The 21344-nt window shown below is 40.6% G+C and overlaps 2 protein-coding genes across 2 annotated transcripts; one reads left to right on the top strand and one right to left on the bottom strand.

Moving 5' to 3' along the window:
- Window positions 1–32: 32 nt before the first annotated feature.
- Window positions 33–12281, top strand: tm9sf1 (transmembrane 9 superfamily member 1). Its single transcript, XM_049565081.1, has 9 exons — window positions 33–502; window positions 2121–2332; window positions 3148–3279; window positions 5903–6025; window positions 6240–6598; window positions 8055–8209; window positions 8473–8658; window positions 10357–10630; window positions 11129–12281. Exons 2-9 carry the CDS (start codon window positions 2126–2128, stop codon window positions 11520–11522), a joined length of 1830 nt encoding a protein of 609 aa, XP_049421038.1. The 5' UTR covers window positions 33–502; window positions 2121–2125; the 3' UTR covers window positions 11523–12281.
- A 551-nt stretch (window positions 12282–12832) lies between these two features.
- On the bottom strand, window positions 12833–17426 carry nanog (nanog homeobox). Its single transcript, XM_049565040.1, has 4 exons — window positions 16790–17426; window positions 15707–16083; window positions 15469–15609; window positions 12833–13629 (listed from the first exon to the last, which is right to left on the bottom strand). The coding sequence occupies exons 1-4, from the start codon at window positions 17193–17195 to the stop codon at window positions 13258–13260; spliced, it is 1296 nt and encodes a 431-aa protein (XP_049420997.1). The 5' UTR covers window positions 17196–17426; the 3' UTR covers window positions 12833–13257.
- Window positions 17427–21344: the final 3918 nt, after the last annotated feature.

Raw genomic sequence — 21344 nt, 5'->3', positions numbered from 1 at the left:
TCAATACAGCTAAAATAATAGAGTCGCTTAGGTACGGTCTCAAACGGTGTTAATGTTGTTTTTCGGTGGCGTTAAAGCACAAAAACAAACCGCGTTAAATTCACATGGCGTTTGAGAGTGACATTTTACCTGCTGCGAATAACCGGTAACGACGGAGGTGTGTTTTTGTTTCTCCGCCCACTCCGGAAAACTCAACCGAGTCGTCGTTATTTTTATTTTTTAAGGTGACGTGGAGTCGGACCCCCTCTTCTACTCTGTCTCATGTGTCAATAAAAGTACTCGGTGTACCCGGATATGATCGCAATGCATCTATGAAACGTTGGGACTTTGCATCGAGGGTTTCCAGGATGTTTAGCTGTAAATCTTCACATTGAGCTCCAGCATCGGCGCATACCGGAGCAGAGAGGAGACTGTCGGGGCCTGGAGTCCGAGGAATCCAGCGGACAGACAGGTTTTGTTGGAGCTGCAGCACTGGGAGTGAAGTGACACAACAGTGAGACTGGTAGTGCAGATTTTGTCATTTCCTGCGTGTAGTAATTTGCTGTTTTCGCGAGTGGTGGCTGAAAATGAAAATGCAGCGTGCCAATTTGGAGTAGACCAGTGTTGATGTAGATAAGTTGTTTGCTTTACGTGAATGTGTGAGGCCTGTCATTATAGTCACGTTTCTTTCCAGAAGATCTGCTAAACAAACAGAACGTGTCCTGGGTTTGTGGCAATTTGATACTTGGCCTTTCTCTTACTCTTAGAGCAATAAATTGGGGAAAGGTCAGTTTAGCTATTACTTAACTCGCCAGATGTCACTACTCAGAGTTTATAAAGGGGAGTACATGCTTTGGCTATAGTCGTCAGTTTGTGCTGTTGTTTTATGTCCACCTAATATAATTCTGTGAAACATCCTGTCTAATAACTTGGGAGTTCTTAGTAAAATTCCCACCTAAGTAGATATTTTAATGTCTGTCTTGGCACTATCAAGTTCAGGAGGTCAAAACCTGCAGGTCTGATGCTACTGTGAAGAGGCCTGACAGGAAACAGTTTGACACAGAAGACTGACAAGCTTCTTGAGACCCTCCCTTTCTGGTGAATCTCAACAGAAAGCTCTGCACACATATACCATTCCCACTCTATTTGTCACGCTGTTCAGAAACCAGTTAAATCTACATTTTAGTGTGGCAAAAAACTTTAGGAAGCACATACACTATCCTCCAGGGCTGGTCACATTCAAGCTTGAATCTGCTGTCACCAGAGCATTTTAACTTGTCTTCACCATAAACACTGAAGGCCAGCATGATGATGCACAACACAGAATAGAAATTGTTACCATCTGAATTTAAACTGCATTAAAACTGCAACATTCAGACAACTCACATTTTTTTGCATCGCTTTGACATTTGACCAGCGGTGCTGCATCAGTGCTGACTATGGATCAACCTCTCAAATTACTTTTAATATATACTACTTCCAAAAGTGATGACACCTGCTTTGCTTTATGAGGTTGAGGACAAAATTTGTATGGCTAAAGTATTGTTTTTAAATGATAATATGATGGGCCATTAGGAAACACTGGCACTGTAGTGTCATACTCTACTGTAGCATCATCATTTCGCTTTCAAAATATGGTGTTAATAAGTAGCATACAAATTTGATATGCAGATTACAAAATATGAAAGCAACAGCCTACCGAGGAATTCTAGTGAGACCCCTGTAGTATTAAAAAAATAAAAACTGATCTGTACAATGGCATCTGTGGGCAATGTCACTTTGTGTATACTCTAACAAACTCATCACAGACAGATAAAAGCTTACAGAGCTCATTTAATTCTTGTCAAAAAAAACCCTCCTGGACTGATAAAGCTGATGAAAGACATTGTAACTCATGGTGGTCACACACTGTCTGAGTGTTTCTCAGTTTTCTGCTGTGTTTGTTTGAACTCTGTGGGAGTGACGTTGCATAAAATCCTCCACTTGACACGTATATCATCACATATCAGATCTAAGTTGCATCAACATGACTTAATTTCTTGACTTGAAATGAGAGGCGTACTGAGAGTGTCAGGACAGACAGGTTAGTTTAAATCACACCTGTCCCTCATGAACTGATGAACTGTCCATCTTTGCAACAGGGGTTATGCAGTGTGGAATAGGACACCTGCCAGGTGGCTGCCAGAGGGCGATGGGCCTGCACTGCGTCTTGATCCTGTGCTTGTTCTCAGGCTGGGCAGTGGGCTACAAGCAGGGGGACAACGTGACTCTCTATGTCAACAAAGTGGGCCCTTATCATAACCCCCAGGAGACATATCACTATTACACCCTGCCTGTTTGCAGACCGGAGAAGGTCAGTCTTTGTTCCGTTTTCACTGTGCATTAATGGCGTGCTGAAATCCACAAAGGAGCTAAAGATTATTTTGTCGTGCTAAATGTTGACACAAGAGTAAGGATAGTAAAATTGCTTTTATCTGAAAGGTACTGTATCTCCATCTGTCCATGACATTTAAATGTTGTCATTTAAGATTATAAAAAGTGTCCAATAAAACAGGTTTCCTTGCAAGCGGGACTTAGTGAAAGGGATTTAATTGAAGACTTTGTTTTGTGAGTTCAAGAAGAGGTCTGGGCTGGATTGTTGCAGAATATATCAACACATTTTAATGAATACCGAAAGAAAAAATAAGGTGACATTTTGCTACAAAAACAAGTTCAAATGTATATTTGAAATTGGGTAAAACTTTAAATAATATACCCAGAGACACAAGGTACTGTTTAGCTCTTTATCCAGCTATTTGCTCTCTATGCCTTGCTTTGAGAGTTTCCCTTTGTTTAAGTTTTAAGTCATCAGTCATTTTTTTGAAAAAAAGTCATCATTGAAAGTGTAGTTGTGTTGGTAGCAGCGCAACCCAGATTTACAGTAGCTGCAACTTATTACCCATCATAAGCCATCAATTACCATCAATATGGCGCTTCAACAACAAGCATGCAGAACTAAAGTTTGATTGTAGCCAGCTGAGTTTTTAGTTCTTAGTCTGTTCTCCACAACTACCTCAAAGCTGTATGTGTCATTTTGAAATCACTTGCTCACTGAATTATGATCAGCTCATGCTTTGTAGAGCTTTTTTTTAACACTCTGTTACTAATATTGTAACACTTCTTCTTCAGGTGCATCACAAGTCCCTGACACTGGGAGAAGTGTTGGATGGTGACAGGATGGCAGAGTCGTTATATTACATCAGATTCAAAGAGAACATGGAGAAAAGAACTCTTTGCAAGCTCACTCTGTCAGAGAAACAGGTATTTATTTACACAAGGCTAGGACAGTTTGAACATTAACACTTTGTATACCACCAGCTTCAGTAGTGGGTTTAGTTTATGATTTATAAAGCAGCTTGATTTTGTATTGAAATTACTGTATGTTATTGATTGGTCACTGGGTGGTAGATGTTGCAAGACTAAGATAAGATAAGATAAGATAAGATAAGATAAGATAATACTTTATTCGTCCCACAGTGGGGAAATTTGATAGTGCAACCAGGAAGCACCTGTAGAAAAATACACAAAGCAATATATAAGTACACATCAGTAGACAGAAACACACACACATCAGTATAATCAGTAAATTGTAGAAAACAAGGAGCAATATAATAAGCAAGCAGTATAAAAACACAAAGCAATACAACAAGCATGCAGCAAAAAGAAGCAAAATATAATAAAGAGACAGACTGAATGGCCGATTTCACTCTATTGACAGATAGAAGTATAGATATAGATATGATTACCATTGCTTAACATTTTATCAAGTAAATGATTCTCTTGAATATGCAAGTCTATTGTGATGATACAGTCAACATGCTGTAGTATTTTACTGATGGAAAGCTGGTCTTTTCATGAAACCAGGCTGTAGACAGATGCAAATACTTTTGAAATTGATGCCATATGATCAGAGAAAACAGAAGGACTGTGGCATTCGCTTTTGCTCAAGAGATACAGTGGTGGAAAAAAGTTTTCGGACACCCCGTGCATTTGTGAAATATTGCATTAAGAATCACTCTTAGGTCTTCAAGTGCAATTTCTTTTAGTACAGTCACAGCCAAAATACTAAATAAATCCTAAAAAAGCCATTAAAAACTTAAAATTGATTGGTTCCATAAAAATACATAAGAAATTTTGAGTATTGGGTCATTTTGGTACCAGTGATGAAGGTCGTTCTTTTTATTAAAAGACACAATTTTTGTTGCCAAGCTTCGTGTCTACATAAAGCCAGCACATTTGAAAGTTCTTCAGACACAAAAATGGCTAAAACAAGGAACCTAACGCAGGAAACACGCCTGAAGATTAAGATTCTCAGCCAGGAAGGGTACAGCTGCCGCCAGATAGCCAGGAAGTGCAGATGCAGTCCTTCAGCAGTTGGATACACTCTGCAGAAAGACAGACGAACCAACAGCTTGGAAGACAAACTGAGATCTGGGCGTCCAAGGATTTCTTCAGCAAGAAATGACCGCATCCTGATCCGCATGTGCAGGCAAAACCGCCGAATGACATCACAGGAGCTTCGGCAGCAGTGGTCAAACCAAACTGGTGTCCAGTATTCCACCCGCACTGTACGTGGCTGACTTTTAGATCATGGCTTAAGGTCCTACAAGGCTATCAAGAAGCCCCTGATCAATGAGAGACAGAGGTTAGCCCGGCGTTGTTGGGCCCAGGCACACAAGAACTGGACAGCCAGGAATTGGAAGAAGATTTTGTGGTCAGATGAGTCCAGTTTCCAGCTTTATCTTCCTCCTACTAATGTGAGGGTACGCAGAAGGCCAGGCCAGCATGTACAGTACCTACTGTCAAGCATGGTGGAGGCAGTATCATGGTTTGGGGATGCATGAGTGCTGCTGGTGTTGGTCATCTCACTGTCTGTGATGGCACATTGAACTCTACCAAGTATTGTACCATTCTCGAAACCCACATGCTCCCTTCTGCGCGTGCACTGTTCTGTCGAGGTAAAAACTGGATGTTTCAACAAGATAATGCCCCTTGCCACACATCCAAGGCCAGTAGAACTCGGCTGTAGGAGCACAGTATCCAGGTCTTAGAGTGGCCAGCTCAATCCCCGGACATGAGCCCCATTGAAAATCTGTGGTGGATTATCAGAAGGTCTGTTTCAAAGCATAAACCAAAGAATTTAGAAGAATTAAAAGCAGTAATTCAAGAAGAGTGGGACCCCTCAACAGTGTGAAAGGCTCGTGGGGAACATGCCAGCCAGGATTAGAGCTCTACTACGTGCCAATGGCAGGACTACTAAATATTAATTTGATGATGTGATGGTTTATTTATTTTTTGTTCAGTTTTGAACACATTCTCTGTTATTTGTTGACTTTGATACCGACCGAATGTTGAGAACTGACATATTGAAACTGTCAAGAATTTAGTTTTGTTAGTTTTTCTTGTAAACAATAAACAAAAAAATACAATTTGTTTTTGTTTGTCTGTCTGTCTAATGCAGCCACACCTTTTGAAACACAAAAAAGATTTTTCCACAAATATTTCATGATAATATTTGAGATTGTGTAAAATTTTAAGGGTGTCCGAAAACTTTTTTCCACCACTGTAGAAAACCTACACAGAATGCACAGCACCACACCAGACCAATAAACGCTCCTGCTGGTAGGTGACGTAATGCAAACTTGTTCATTTGACACAATGGCAGCCAGCTGGCAACAAAAGTTCTCGTATTACAGTGAAACAGTAAGCTGAAACATGTTTCTGAATACATTTAGAGGGATGTCTAGGCACTGGTTAGATTGAGAGAAGTTTAACACAGTTCATTTACATATGGCTTGCATAATTTTGATAAAAAGTTGGTTGCATAAAAACAAAGTATCCCTTAAAACACATTGAATGTGATGGTGAATTTTGTGTGTGTCAGGTGGACCAGCTTCGTGAGGCCATCGAGGAGCTGTTCTACTTTGAATTCGTCCTGGATGATATTCCAATCTGGGGGTTTGTAGGATACATAGAAGAGAGCGGCTTCCTGCCTCACAGCCACAAGGTAAACCTTCTGAGATGCGTGGTCAGGTTCTGTCAGGGAGACAAAGAGAGGCATAAAGACTGTGTGCGGTTTTGTCTTTATGCAAAGTTCCTGTTTCAGCGGAACCAGAATCTCTTTCATTTTTCTTGTCTCTCACTTTCTCATCCTCTTTCTTTTTTTTATCTTTCTTTTGTTCTTTGTTTCTCTCCCTGCTGTCTTCTCTCACCTCCAACAGGTGGGTTTGTGGACTCACCTAGACTTCAACATTGAGTACAACGGCGACTCAGTGATTTTCGCCAATGTCTCAGTAAAAGACGTCAAACCTGTTCCCCTGGAGGAGGGAGCGGGTTCAGCAGTGGGCGGAGTCGGGGTGGGTGGAGGCAGCTTGACCGTCACCCACACCTACAGCGTGCGCTGGTTCGAGTCTCCCCTGCCTCACTCCCGGAGAGCCGAGCGCCTCAGAGACTACTCGTTCTTCCCCAAAACACTGGAGATCCACTGGCTCTCCATCATTAACTCACTGGTGCTGGTGGTGCTGCTGCTGGGCTTCGTCATCATCATCCTCATGCGGGTCCTTAAGAATGACTTTGCCAGGTTAGTCAGCTAAGGAGCTAAAGTGGTTATTGTTGGGCCAGTGACTGGGAAACTATATGTTTCATATGTTTCATTTTCAGGTGATAAAAAAGCTTAAAGGCTGTAGAGGCTATATAGATACCTTAGAAATAGTTATTAGAAGTTTACATTGTAATAACCTACGAACAGAAGGTTTATTTACTGTAATTTTGATGATCATAAAGTCCTTTTATAAAGAAAAAATAGCCAAATATTTGTTAGTTTCAGCTTCTGACATGACCATATGCTGCTTTTCCCACCTTATATCATTGTAATTCTATTATCTTTGGGTATTTACTATTTGCCCAGCAAAGCAGGCAGTTTGAAGATGTCAACTTGGTGTCTGGAAAGTTGTAAAGGCTTTTCTAACAATTGTTTGACATTTTATAGACATCATCATCATCATCATCACATAATCAATAGGTATTAAAGACATTGATCAATGATAATTGTCAGGAGTTGCAGCTATATTTGTATTGTCGATTTATACTTGCTGTGATCAGGTAGTAAATGTTACTATTTCTATGTGAACTTCCATTTAAAATGTCTCAAATAGTTTGGCTTTAAACCAAAACGTTTTAGCTTTTAAAGCTTCCCTATTTTTTTATTGGCTGCAATGCTGTGAGTTAAACATACTGTGCGTCTGAGTGCAGGTAATGTGTAGTTTAGATCTGATATACCTGCAGACATAAGTTGGTATTTCCCTCTGACATCTACTTCTTGCATACAGTAGATGTTCCTTCTGAAATAGTGTGAGGTATTGCCACTGTGACATCACCCATTGGATTGTCGATTGTGTTTTTAAGCCTTGATTTTGGCATTCTGGCTGTCTGCATCTTGGATTTTTAAAGCTAAAAGTGACCATATTTGGATGACGGTGGAGCTGTGGAGAAGCGAGGGATAGATCTTACTTATAGACGGTGGTGGTGGCTCACAGATAGCCTGTCAGTCGCAGCGCCCAAGCCCTTAATTATGTGTAACTTGAAACCGTAATGAAATGTAAACAGGTGGGTTATGTAGAAATTCACCCCGTGTTCAGTTGACATGAATGTTGAAATCAGCTATAGAGACTAAAACTGTTTGCTGTAACAAGCTGTAAACATGTTTATTTCTGCTGTAACGTTGGGTGTTTTAAAATGGGGATCTAAGGGGACTGACTCTGTTTTGGAGCCAGTCTCAAGTGGCCATTTGAGGGACTGCAATTTTTGGCACTTGCATGTTGGCTTCTTTTTTCAGCCCTGGAGGTTGCCACTTTAAGGCAATGTAAGTTTACATGCAGTATCTTGTTTATTCTTTAAGACATAAATTGAATTTGAGATGTTTTTGCATAGTTATTTTTTCATTGTGCACAGTTTACCTTGTGAAACTTGTATATAACTTCTGCTCGTCAGGTGTATGATAACATCTAGGGTGAAAGCATTTTTCCCTTCACCTGCAGGTACAATGTGGAGGAGGAGGGTGGGTGTGATGATCTTGACCAGGGAGACAACGGCTGGAAGATCATACACACTGATGTCTTCAGGTTTCCCCCTTATAAGAGCCTGCTGTGTGCCGTGCTGGGAGTGGGGGCTCAGTTTCTTACCCTTGCCACAGGTGATCATTCATTCTCAAATACACCTGAACACGGCTAGACGTGGACAAAAACACACACGTTGATCTGTTACAGAAACAGTCATTGTTCTGTTTGAAAATTGAAAAGTAAGTCTGAGCAGCACTGACCCGTAGCAACAGTCTTTGTATTGACCAGTAGAGTCACGTAATGACTAGAAACGTGATAATGGCATATACATGCAAGTCAAATGTAGGGATCTCAGGTGCAGAAGTCTGATCACTCTCATGTCCCCCTTTTGCAATAGGAATCATCTTCATGGCATTGATGGGAATGTTCAATGTGCACCGCCATGGTGCCATCAACTCTGCAGCTATCGTCCTGTACGCTCTGACCAGCTGCGTGTCAGGCTACGTGTCTTGTAGCTTTTACACACAAATCAACGGCCAGCGCTGGGTGTGGAACATCATCCTCACCTCGTCGCTCTTCTCCGGTGAGTCTGATAAGAAGGCTTTGGGATCACTTCGCACTTTTGTTGTCAGAGCAGAGCAAAAAAAGTTCAGTTGAACATGTGCTAAAGCCTGGAACATGTTCTCAAAAAAGTCAGATTCATTCACTTATTATTAGTTTGTTCACAGTTTATGAAAAATTTAATTTGAATTGAATTAATGATCTTATTGTCGTTTTAAGAGCATTTTCTGTCACTAATATAATGATAATAAAAAGAGGGAACTAATATTAAGATATTGGAATTAGAATGTGAAAAAATAATATCCTAAATACATAAAACATAAATATATATGTGTGTCTGCACCAAAGTCTTAAAATGGCCTGTAAAACCCTTCTGTTTATTTTGGCATCATTTTTATGTAACCAAACACATATAAACACAAGGGCAATTTTTTGCTGACCTCAATAAGTCGATAACGTAATTATCATGACAGACCTATCTGTCATGGATTCAAATAATCTCCTCTCTGTTTTTAGCTTGGAGTTTTTATTTCATTTCATTTGTCTTTATTTGTTGCAGAGGGACAATGTACATTAATGAACATTTTCAAAATCCAATCTCTCTTCATCCTTTCTTAGTTTCCTCTGTATGTCCTCCTGTTTCTCATCACCACTCGGCCATGTTTCCTCTCAGCATTTTTATTTTTATGCTTTAAAACTGTCATTGCTCTGATTGGCTAGTACTCATCGTGTTGACATGTCATGGTTGGAAGCATTCAGGATTAAGGTGCAGGGGTCAAGGTTAGGGCTAACTCTGGCCAATCTTGGATATTCTCTGAAATTAAATTGGTAAATTTGCGATAAAAAGCTCAGAAATGTCCTGCCAGAAAGTCAGGTGATGTAATAAAAAGAGAGATACAGTCCATAGAGATTGTAAGACTGGGTAGGTGAGTGGGTTAGCACCAAAATTTCACACAGCAGACTGAAGTTTGAGTCCAGTGTGAGTCAGTGTTGCTTTATCATTTTTAGACTTAGCTAGCTGATTTCTTATTTTTAGTTTTAGGAAAGCTGGTGAAAGCACTGTGTACATAAACTTCAGCACAATAGCTTGAAGTCCGTGTTAATGTAACATTTTGTTGCCGTTGCTAGGACACCCAGGAATATACACTCGGGTGTAAATAGCCACATTGACTGTTTCACCCCAGAAGCAAATATTGTTGGCAACGGACACCTGGGTGCAAAAAGCATCTGTCAAATAAAAACTGTCAAATGCATACTAGCGTCTGTATTATTGTGGTTCATACAGACTTTTGCTTTGAGATTTTACTTCAACATTTAGGAGATAAAGTGGTTATTATTTCACTCAGGCCTCGTAGCTCTTCGAACTTCTATTGTTTTTTATAGTTTTACTTCTAAAGAAAAAAGCTGAATAGGTAGGGGCACCTCTAGTGTATTATGGCAGCGTCCATTAATGTTCAGCACAATGTGACAGTGCTTTGCTACTCAGTTAGTAATTTAATTTATGTATAATATATTCACAGCATTCACACTTTGCAGGAATACGTTGCCCTTAGGCACATAAAGCCTCTCGCTCCTATTAAGTAATCAAGTAGCTATGTCAGTTCTTTAATGGTGAAAAAAATTCTACAGTGGTTTGTTTTCAGGACTGCTCTCAAGGAATTATCTAGAATGATTAAAAACAATCCCTGTCCTTTATTCAATTTGTTATTCATTCCAACAGCTCCACTGTTCCTGACATGGAGTGTTGTGAACTCGATTCACTGGTGGAGCGGCTCCACTCAGGCTCTGCCTGCCACCACCGTGCTCCTCATTCTGGGTGCCTGGGTGCTGGTGGGCTTCCCACTCACCGTCATTGGCGGCATTGTGGGGAAGAACCGCGCCGGCAGCTTCCAGGCGCCGTGCCGCACTCGCAACATCGCACGGCAGATACCCACACAGCCCTGGTACAAACACACGGCTGTACACATGGCTATCGGTGGCTTCCTGCCATTCAGGTGAGGTATCTTCATGTGTGGGGAAGAGGTGCTTCTATTAAAGGATAATTTTAAAAAGCCCCTCTTCTCAATAGACATAAAGCAGGGAAGTGAATATTTAAAACATATATGATGAATACTAAAGCTTATTTTAGTTTTTTATATATTTGATGTTTGGTGGAAATGAATATATCCCATGAGTCTTTTATGTCAAGAATTGAAATGTAGGAAAATGAGTTGTCAGAGAATAAAATTGCCATTAAGGTACGCTTTGTCATGTATGTCTGCACTTATTGTTGTTCTGTTATTCAGCGTTTGTATGACGTTTTATTGTTCAGGTCCAGAATGGTTTGGATGATGAGTGAAATCGACTACCTGCAAATGTTTGCACTTAAAGTTTTAGCTTTGTCATCTTGAAAGATCAGTCAGCATTATTGATTACTGTTCTAAGGAAAAAATATAGAGCCTGTTGAATTTCATTTTCTTGATATTAATTCCTCTTTCCAACATCTCTTTCAGTGCCATCTCAGTGGAGCTGTACTACATCTTTGCCACAGTTTGGGGCAGAGAGCACTACACCCTCTACGGCATCCTGCTATGCGTCTTTGCCATCCTCCTCTCAGTGGGTGCATGCATTTCTGTTGCACTCACCTACTTCCTGCTGTCTGGCGAAGACTACCGGTGGTGGTGGCGGAGCGTCTTGAGCACCGGCTCCACAGGCCTCTTCATCTTCGTCTACTCTGTTTTCTACTACCGGAACCGGTCCTCTATGAGCGGCCTGGTGCAGAGCACCGAATTCTTCGGTTACTCTCTGCTCACAGCGATGGTCTTTTCACTGATGCTGGGCAGCGTGTCATTCTGGGCCTCACTGGCATTTATTCGCTACATCTACCGTAGCCTCAAGATGGACTAAGACAAGAAATGTGCATTCACAGACACACAGATATAAACAAACATTTCCTCATAGCACACATGGACAATCCTCATTCTCCTTTCTTGCTTTCAGTCATACACAACACACACAAACACACACCTCCAGTGTGGGAGGAGAAACAGGGGCCTTTAACTTACTTTGACAGGGGTTAATGATTGAATTAGAGCTGTCATTGTTGTAATAAGGGATGACTGGTCACTTGGTTGGATGGTTAGATCATGTATTTAAGGATGAAATGGGAAATTTCATTACAAAGGGATAATTTTGTCCTATCAGGAGTGAATGGGTAAAATGTATGATAATTGAGTGAGTGGGTTTAATCATTGTATGATGTAGTGTGGCATCATCTGCTCGGGTACCTACTTCATGGTCCATCAAGGCTTGGCAGGATCTGGTCTTATTTCTCGCATTACCCCAGTTACCCACCAAGACAGCTGACTCATACTGTAGTTTCAATTATGCAGCATTGCAGGTGTTATTACTTGCAATTATACTCCCCCACACATTCAATTGTGGTGGCCTATTCGGATATAATAGATAAATTATGTTTGCACTGGCCCTGCCAAGCTCCACATGGCCCTGCAGTGGATAAGAGGAGTGATGCATTGTAGATTGAAGAGCTTGTTGCAAGGTGTTGGTGATGGGAGCAATATTATTGTATTCTGTGATCACCATCGACAGATTTTGGTTCTGATGTAAATATAGTCTTTTCAATAAAATGCTTTTAATACAACATTACCAGCAAACAACTTTGGGGTGATTTTTTACCTAGGACTTCCCATTTTTTCTTTGATTCTGTCAAGTGTCTTTGTACTGTGTGGCTTGTACAGCCTATGTTAAATGCTAGTGCCCAGAATTCAAGGCAATATTATGGCAGAAATGGAATATAAGAAGTATGTTTTCTTTAATGTGCAATGCCTGAAATTAAGAAACAGTGTTTGCATTACCTTAGAATGAAGCGTTTCTATCTGCATAGGGAGCCGGACCTCGCCCACTGTGTGCTGCTTTGCGCCACCATGCTTTTACAGTAGCCCAGAACAGTGGCTTTAGATAGGACACATGGCATGTTCATGTCAGCCACAGTAGTTGGTAGTTGTTCCTTTTTAACACTAGCCTAAATTATGTAAACCAAAAATGATGTAGTTCTAGTACCCTTTTGAACTTTTGTGCAGGTTTATTTCAAATTTGACGGACTATCCACTAGTCTTGATTGCTCGCATATGAACATTTTTGTGTTTCGTTTCGTTTAGCCACAACCTTATCAGTCACGCCATTTTCACAAGTTACAGACAATATGTAAATATGTTCCCATGCTATCATGATTTAAAAAACAGAACTAAACAAAAAACACCAAAACAAGAGTTGCCAGAGTGAACCTGTATTTATAGAAAAAGTGAAATTTGTTGTCATCACATCTACATCAGTACTTTGCCTTAAAACCGTTCCAAAAAACAATGTAATCTGAAGAATGTGCCCAATTTGGACCCATCTCAGATCACTAAGCGCAAAGATCACATCAACATACTTAAAGTTGCATATAAAAATAACGCTTCATGATAAAAAAATAAAACTTTTGAACAGGAGTATGAACAAGGTATATGTACACCCGGCCACTCAACAACCACCTCAATTCATTTCAAACCACAACCGGGAAGAATATTAACAAGGCGGTTCAGGTAACTTTTCATGAAAAGTTTAGCACTTCCAACATTGACTACTGATTGACATTGTGTACAATGGCTGCGTTCAAAGAGGTGCGGCCGTTGACAGGATCCCCATCTTTGTTGTCAAAGCTTGTGCCCTGCCCGATGTTATTCACAGAGGCAGCACCGACTGGGCTGAATGCATTGGGGTCGTAATCATAGTGGCTCACACCTGAGGGCATAGACCAGCCAGCTGCCTGGGGCCTGGAGGGAGCTCCAGTCTGGGATGAGCCAGGGGACCAGGGAGAGTAGCCAGCAGGTCCACCAGCAGAGCCCATGGCAGCCAGGTAGAAGGCCAGGTTCTGTGGGGTCTTCTTGAAGGCTGTCCCCATCATGTGCTGGTTGTAATGCCCCTTGAGCTGAGTCAGGGCTTCTCCTTGATACTGAAAGACAAACAGGCAGTATTAGTATCCAAATAAATAAATATCAAATGTATGGTTGATGTTACAGTATATCATTTTACGTGTTTTGTCTCGCCTTTAAGGACATAACCAGACTATGGTTAGGCCTCCATTATGGACAAATTGTTCTATGTCCAAGCTGCTGTTTCTCTGTTATAATTTAACAGGAAACCTGGGCAGGACAGTGGTTTGGTCCCATTTTATGAGCCTCTCAGCTTTATTTGCCTTTACGCTTCACATACGTAGTATCAAGGGATATACAGTACAGGCCAAAAGTTTGGACACACCTTCTCATTCAATGCGTTTTCTTTATTTTCATGACTACTTACATTATAGATTCTCTCTGAAGGCATCAAAACTATGAATGAACACATGTGGAGTTATGTACTTAACAAAAAAAGGTGAAATAACCAAAAACATGTTTTATATTCTAGTTTCTTCAAAATAGCCACCCTTTGCTCTGATTACTGCTTTGCACACTCTTGGCATTCTCTCCATGAGCTTCAAGAGGTAGTCACCTGAAATGGTTTCCACTTCACAGATGTGTCCCCAAGTGGAGTCGCAAAAACCATCAAGCGCTACAACGAAACTGGCACACATGAGGACCGACCCAGGAAAGGAAGACCAAGAGTCACCTCTGCTTCTGAGGATAAGTTCATCCGAGTCGCCAGCCTCAGAAATCGCAAGTTAACAGCAGCTCAGATCAGAGACCAGATGAATGCCACACAGAGTTCTAGCAGCAGACCCATCTCTAGAACAACTGTTAAGAGGAGACTGCGCAAATCAGGCCTTCATGGTCAAATAGCTGCTAGGAAACCACTGCTAAGGAGAGGCAACAAGCAGAAGAGATTTGTTTGGGCCAAGAAACACAAGGAATGGACATTAGACCAGTGGAAATCTGTGCTTTGGTCTGATGAGTCCAAATTTGAGATCTTTGGTTCCAACCGCCGTGTCTTTGTGAGACGAGAGAAAAGGTGAACGGATGGATTCCACATGCCTGGTTCCCACTGTGAAGCATGGAGGAGGAGGTGTGATGGTGTGGGGGTGTTTTGCTGGTGACACTGTTGGGGATTTATTCAAAATTGAAGGCACACTGAACCAGCATGGCTACCATAGCATCCTGCAGCGACATGCCATCCCATCCGCTTTGTGTTTAGTTGGACGATCATTTATTTTTCAACAGGACAATGACCCCAAACACACCTCCAGGCTGTGTACGGGCTATTTGACCAAGAAGGAGAGTGATGGAGTGCTGCGGCAGATGACCTGGCCTCCACAGTCACTGGACCTGAACCCAATCGAGATGGTTTGGGGTGAGCTGGACCGCAGAGTGAAGGCAAAGGGGCCAACAAGTGCTAAACACCTCTGGGAACTCCTTCAAGACTGTTGGAAAACCATTTCAGGTGACTACCTCTTGAAGCTCATGGAGAGAATGCCAAGAGTGTGCAAAGCAGTAATCAGAGCAAAGGGTGGCTATTTTGAAGAAACTAGAATATAAAACATGTTTTCAGTTATTTCACCTTTTTTTGTTAAGTACATAACTCCACATGTGTTCATTCATAGTTTTGATGCCTTCAGTGAGAATCTACAATGTAAATAGTCATGAAAATAAAGAAAACGCATTGAATGAGAAGGTGTGTCCAAACTTTTGGCCTGTACTGTATATTTTTAAAAATACAGTGAAGCGCTTAGCTCTTGCTCAGAATTACATGAAGAAAAATGTAATTATGAAAAAATCCCAAAATAATATGGTGGAACTGAGACAATATTATTTGCACTGACAAATTGTGCTATATAATTCAAATAATGGGAGCTACTTACAGGAGGGATATGTGAGGTAATGTTTGTGTACATGGGCCCAACTGGGCTTCCTTTGTTGTTGCTGTAGCGCTCAGACACCCAGCTGGTGTCTTTCTGATGCCTCCTTAGTTTCATCCTTCGGTTCTGAAACCAAGTCTTAACCTGAAGATAAGATGAAGGAGATCCCAGCTGATCAGAGAGTGCACAAAAAAAAAAAAATGTTGTGCTCGTGATTAAACAACCTTCCTAAGCCCCTCACCTGTTTGTAGGTCAGTCCAGTCAGGTCTGCCAGGTTCCTCATTTCATTTGGGGTGAGGTACCTCTTCACACTGAAGCGCTGGACAAGAGCATTCATTTGACTCTCTGAGAAGGCTGACCGGACTTTTCCTTTAGGGGCAGCAGAAGTAGTGCTTGGCTTCTTTGGAGCAGTTAAGGGTGCAGAGAGAGAGGTAGTGTTGTTAGTGCCCTCATCCCCACTGACAGTAAAGATCTTTGGCTCCTCCATGAGAGTGTTGGGAACATCCTCACTGGCATCCGGGCTCCTGCTGCATGCCTCATCATCAAGATCTTTATTTGCCCAGGTGGCGGGGTCTGCCCGCGGGAGACCTTCTTTGCTGCTGCCAGAACTCCATGAATCTAATGAGAAGGAACAAAAGGTGGCCAGTGTGAGCTACAGGGTCAAAATGGTAAATGGAGCTGCACTTGTATGGCGCCTTTCTAATCATCTAACCACTCAAGGCACCTTTAATACTATGAGTATCATTCACATAGACATTCACACACTGGTGTGCCGAGACTACCATACAAGGTGCCACCTGCTACTCACGCAATTTGGGGTCTAGTATCTTGCTCAAGAACACTACGACAGGCAGACTGGGGGAGCCGGGGATCGAACCACTGATCTAGTAGAGCGGGTCGTCCACTATAGCAGAGCATGGGGTGTTTCAAGTGCAAGAGAGAACATTTTGTCTAATAATAAATAGTAAATACTATAATATGTTTGTAAATTCCATATAATATTCTTGAATTGTTTCGATATTCTCGCATTCTGTCGCGAGATGTCGCAACTTAGCTTTTCCGAGATACCGAGTGAAATCAGTGGCGGGATATTTAGGGAACTAAAATCACCATGGAACCAAATCGGACTTCTTGGTCGATTTTGGCCGAAGAAATCGTCGCGTTAGGCTACCCACAAGATGTAAGCAAAAAATATGCAAGTTAAAAAGGTGTAGGGGATATTTTAAGTTCCCGCTGCGTTGCAGAGGTCTAACATAACGGACTCTGTTAGCTAAGTTAGCTTAAATGCTATCTGAGGTCAGACCTCCGTTAGCGAGCTACATACCTGGTGAGGTGTGTGCCTCCGAGTCACTGGTCGAATCGCTCCGGACCCGCCTGACCTCATGTGCTCCTACATTGTAAGCAACCCGCGGAGCTCCGGCCAAGAGCAAACGGCCTGCCGGACTGTCACCGAGGTGGAGAACACCAGGGCCCTGGAAGTGACCGTGGATGTTCACGGCATGCCCGTCTGGACTGCCAGGCGGAGACTCCTCATGAGTCTTGTCGGTGGTGGTGTAGTAGGCCTGTGCCATCCCGGCATTGTAGTTGCTCAAATCCTGGGCTTGAGCTTCGCCCCAGTTGGTAAGGCTCCCGTGGTTTTGCTCTGCTCCGGTTGGGTACACGAGGCCGTAAGCGTAGGCATGGTAAGAGGCGTTGTAGTTGTAGCTTATCTGCGTCTTCCAGTCTGCCATGACTCTGGAGGCGTTGTTTGTCGCAAAAATGAACACAAAATAGAAGAGGGCTCGAGTAATCTGTGTTAAAATTTCTTAAAAATCGACAAAGCAAGGACCGAGTTAAAACAAGCGGGACCAATAACCCTAAAAAAAAAACTTCGTGACGCGCGTAGTTGTCCACGGGCTGTATTTAAAGACCTGTGTGGGTGTGGGCAGGGATGAAGGTGGGTGTTTCAATTTGAGCCAATCTCTGTGATTGACCCCTCATCGTCAGCTGTAGCGCCATTTCATTGGCCCCCTAGGTAAGTCCCCTGCTTTTTGGGGTTTGAAGATAAAAATAAAAATGCAATGATTCAAGTAATTACAGGTATGCAGATTTATTCTGTGGTTATTCCACAGAAACCTTCATTACTTAAAGATCCATGTAGTTTATTGGATAAAAAATGCAATTATAAATTATTACGGAATTTCGTCACCTCAATTTGCTTCCCATCACCCTTTAAGTGGAGACATGTTCCGAGAAAACAGCAGTAATATGACTATGGATATATCTCTCTTTTCTAATTCCACTCAAGGCTTAAGTTCACAATGTAAAATATATGAATGATAAATAAGATTTTTCATATGTAATGACTTTTCACACCAAAGGTTTAATTTAGATTTGAATATCTGTACTTAATGTAACTCAGACACTGGAATTGTAATTTAACTAGGGCATTTTGGGACTTTTTTTCAATATTGGTTTACTTATAGTGATCAAAATACTATGATTATAAATCATGAAAATATAAAGGTTGGTGTCCAACCGGAGGACAAGAGAGCAGAGTTTGGGATTAACAATTTAATTATTTTGGCAAAATATTTTTTGGCAAATGTAGTTTTTATTTTATTTTTTTCTGAACTAGCCTAATATTTCCTGCATTTCTAAATGAGAAAAGTAAAATGCTGTAAAAGTGGAATGGCCCTATGCCTTTATGAATATCCGTGTGCCTTAATTCCCGAATAACCACTTGTATTTTGTTCTTTTTTAATCATTTTTGTTGTCTTTCATTATTATTTATATATGTCTTGCAGTTCACTCAGTGATATTATTACAATTATCTGTATTCAATTATCATATTATGTGCCTTTTGGCTGTAAATTAAAAAAAAAGATAAAAGTAGAAAGTAGAGTTACGAAATATAAATCAATTTTGAAGTACCCCACTTTTTACCACTAATATTAAGCCCTACCAGTAATAAATATGTTTTCCATAGATGCACTAAATATGTAGAATTGCTTTATCTTTCTTTCAGTGAGTGATGTCTAAAATCACAGATAAGATAAAGCATTATGTTCACCAGTGTTACACATGAGTTTAAGTGGATTTGAATGACTGATTTAGAAGTTGTTTGTGAACATTTCATCAAATGTAATTTTGTTTGATAATATAACAATATATCAGCTTTCATGATAAGGACCTTAAGGTGGATCTTGTTTCATTAACTAATCTTGAAGAGTGTGCTGAAGAGCGTTCGTGTGTAGTCATTCATCATTTTAGCTGGTAATGTGCTTACATGAATTATTATATAATATTTAGTATTATAAATCATAATTTGTGTTTAATCAAATTAACTCACTATGACCTCATGTCGGAAACCATCCAACTGTGTGCTCAATCAAGAGACTTGTGGTGTTTGTTTAAGGAGCACACCTTTAGCTATCAGTAGCATCTTTTGTATCTTCAATAAGGAAATGGCAGTATTGCAGCATGATATTTTTATGGTGTCTTGAGCGTAGGCTTACAAAACAAGTTTCCCTGCCTCTGTAAATTGTGCCGCAAGAGATTTATCTAAGCAGAGACTTGCTGTTGTGTACCAAATACTTATCATACATAACATTATTTAGCAACAAAATGGGCTATCCAAGTAGTAAATAACCTCTGCATGCTGCCCTGTCAGCACATAAGTTTCAGTGCTTTTTAAACCATGTACATGAGTCTGTTGACTCCCCCAATGGCATAATTAATAATGTTTTTATGAGCCTCGGTCCCAGATCAGTGGTCTAAATTTAGCATCTGGGTCTCAGGCATAAATAGTTTATGTACACTTATTCTTCTTAGTCAGCGTTATTGTTAATTATGGTTTAATACAAATAAAAATCTAAGGCTGTGGAGCAGCTAAGTAAGAGGTATTTGACAGAACATTTACTTTGAAAGTGCTGTAAGGAGGAGTAATATATTTATCCTTAAACAAGATTTAAAACATAGCCTTTATATGAAGTATCTATTTTAACTGCATTTTGAACATAAGTGTTCAAAGACAGAGATTTTATCCTCAAGTCCCAACATCCCCCCTCCTGTACAGTGGGTTAGACATGTTGATGCAAACTGCCTTTCCCTCCATTTGCAATCCTATTCACAAAGATGATTTAGATTAGCCTTCATGTTACCATCCAAATGGTTGTTTGTGTTCCCAGTCCTGGCTGTATTGTCCTTATAATGATTCAGTTAGCGATGAAATGATGTGAGAACTGTGAGCCTAATGGCCACATTAGCATTTCTACTGATCTCTACCTGGACAGGGTGTGTTCGTCTGATCTTGTGTAAGCCAAGACATACAGGAAGGGGTTTATGGTTTAGGTGTGTATAGGGGGTGGGTGCACAGGTGTGCAATTCATTAGCATTGGTATGTGGTGAGAGGATAACAGATTGGCCTTTGATGACCAGGCATGCTGCACTGTATTGTGTTTTTTTTAGTGTTTTTGTGAGGCGCTGTTACTGTGAAAAAGGATTTACAAGTTAAAATATCTGTACATTTCAACATGATCATTTAATTTATTTTTTTTTTCAGTATAAAAAGGAGATGCAGATTTAGACTTCTTGTTGTTCTCAAGTGGACGGTTACTTCTTCAGTGTTCCTTTCTTGTGTAGTGCAGATTGGTCACTGATGTTGTGTTTTCACCGATGGGTGTTTTGGGTGTGAAGTGCAAGACCATGATGAGCTCTTTTGTTGTTTGCAAACTGTGCAAATGATCTCCCGTGTGGCTTCCTTCTCCTAACTGCAACTACAAGGCACTGATCATGCAATCCTTCTCAGTAGTTTAATCTGTATTTGGGTTTTGATTTAAGTCATTGTTGGAGGAACTATCCAGGTCCTTTACCTGAAAGTAGTAATACCACAATAGAACAATATTCGATTTTAAGTAAAAGTTGTGCACTAATACTTACACCATACTTTTTGATGAACAAGTGGTATCTTCCAATCCACAACCTACATCCTCCAAAATGACCATACAGTTTAATCAGCATGTCTCTAAAAACAGTTTCCGTATAAACTGAACTACATTACTCATGAAGGTAGGATTTATTGTAGAGCTGTTGTATTAGACTGCTTCAGTTTTAGCTACAGATGGGGGACAAATTAAAGAAAAAACCTGAATAAAAGACTGGAGAAATATATTAAATGCAGATGTTTATGTACAACAGGTCTCAGTAAATGGTTAGGTGTGTATGAAAATGACATAAATGAAATGCAGTCTTTCCAGTCATGAGATCTCAAACCAGTTAAACATCTATGGACCAAATGAGATAATATATGCAATATAAACTTTCACCTTCAAATCGCTTTAGTGTTGTCTGATTGTCTGTGACACAATATGTCCTTGTGTATTGTCTGACTAGGTTTGTTCTTCTTCCTATCTCTTGCACTCAGGTCTCTCTTGCAAAAGAGATTTTGATCTCAATGAGATTACCTGATTAAATATAGGTTGTATATATAAAAGAGGGAATACACTGTAGAGGAATGTTTTTTGTATTTGTTTTATACATGGGGTGATTTGGTTATCAAGTATTAAGAGGTGCAGTGGTGTAAATATGTGGTTGATCGATGGTGAGCAGAGTGCATTTATGTAATTGTATGATCAGTGATGGATTAGTATAGTTTGGGAATGGGGGCATGTTGCTTCTTCTTACTTCTTTTAGGACATGAAATGGCAATTTATGTTTCTCATTCTAAGTCTGTTTGTGATTTATTGTTTGTCTCTGTTTTGCATGTTGTGTTTTACACGATGTTCCTATTTACTTTTTTTTAAATGTTCAAAATGAATAAATCAAATCCCCCCCTAGTCTCACCACCAGACAATCAGAGATCTCCGCCTTCTAAGCATCTAAAGACTGACTTGTGAGTC

Source organism: Epinephelus fuscoguttatus, linkage group LG21, assembly GCF_011397635.1.
Source record: "Epinephelus fuscoguttatus linkage group LG21, E.fuscoguttatus.final_Chr_v1".
Classification (NCBI taxonomy): Eukaryota; Metazoa; Chordata; class Actinopteri; order Perciformes; family Serranidae; genus Epinephelus; species Epinephelus fuscoguttatus.
This window is presented reverse-complemented; position numbering and strand designations above follow the sequence as displayed.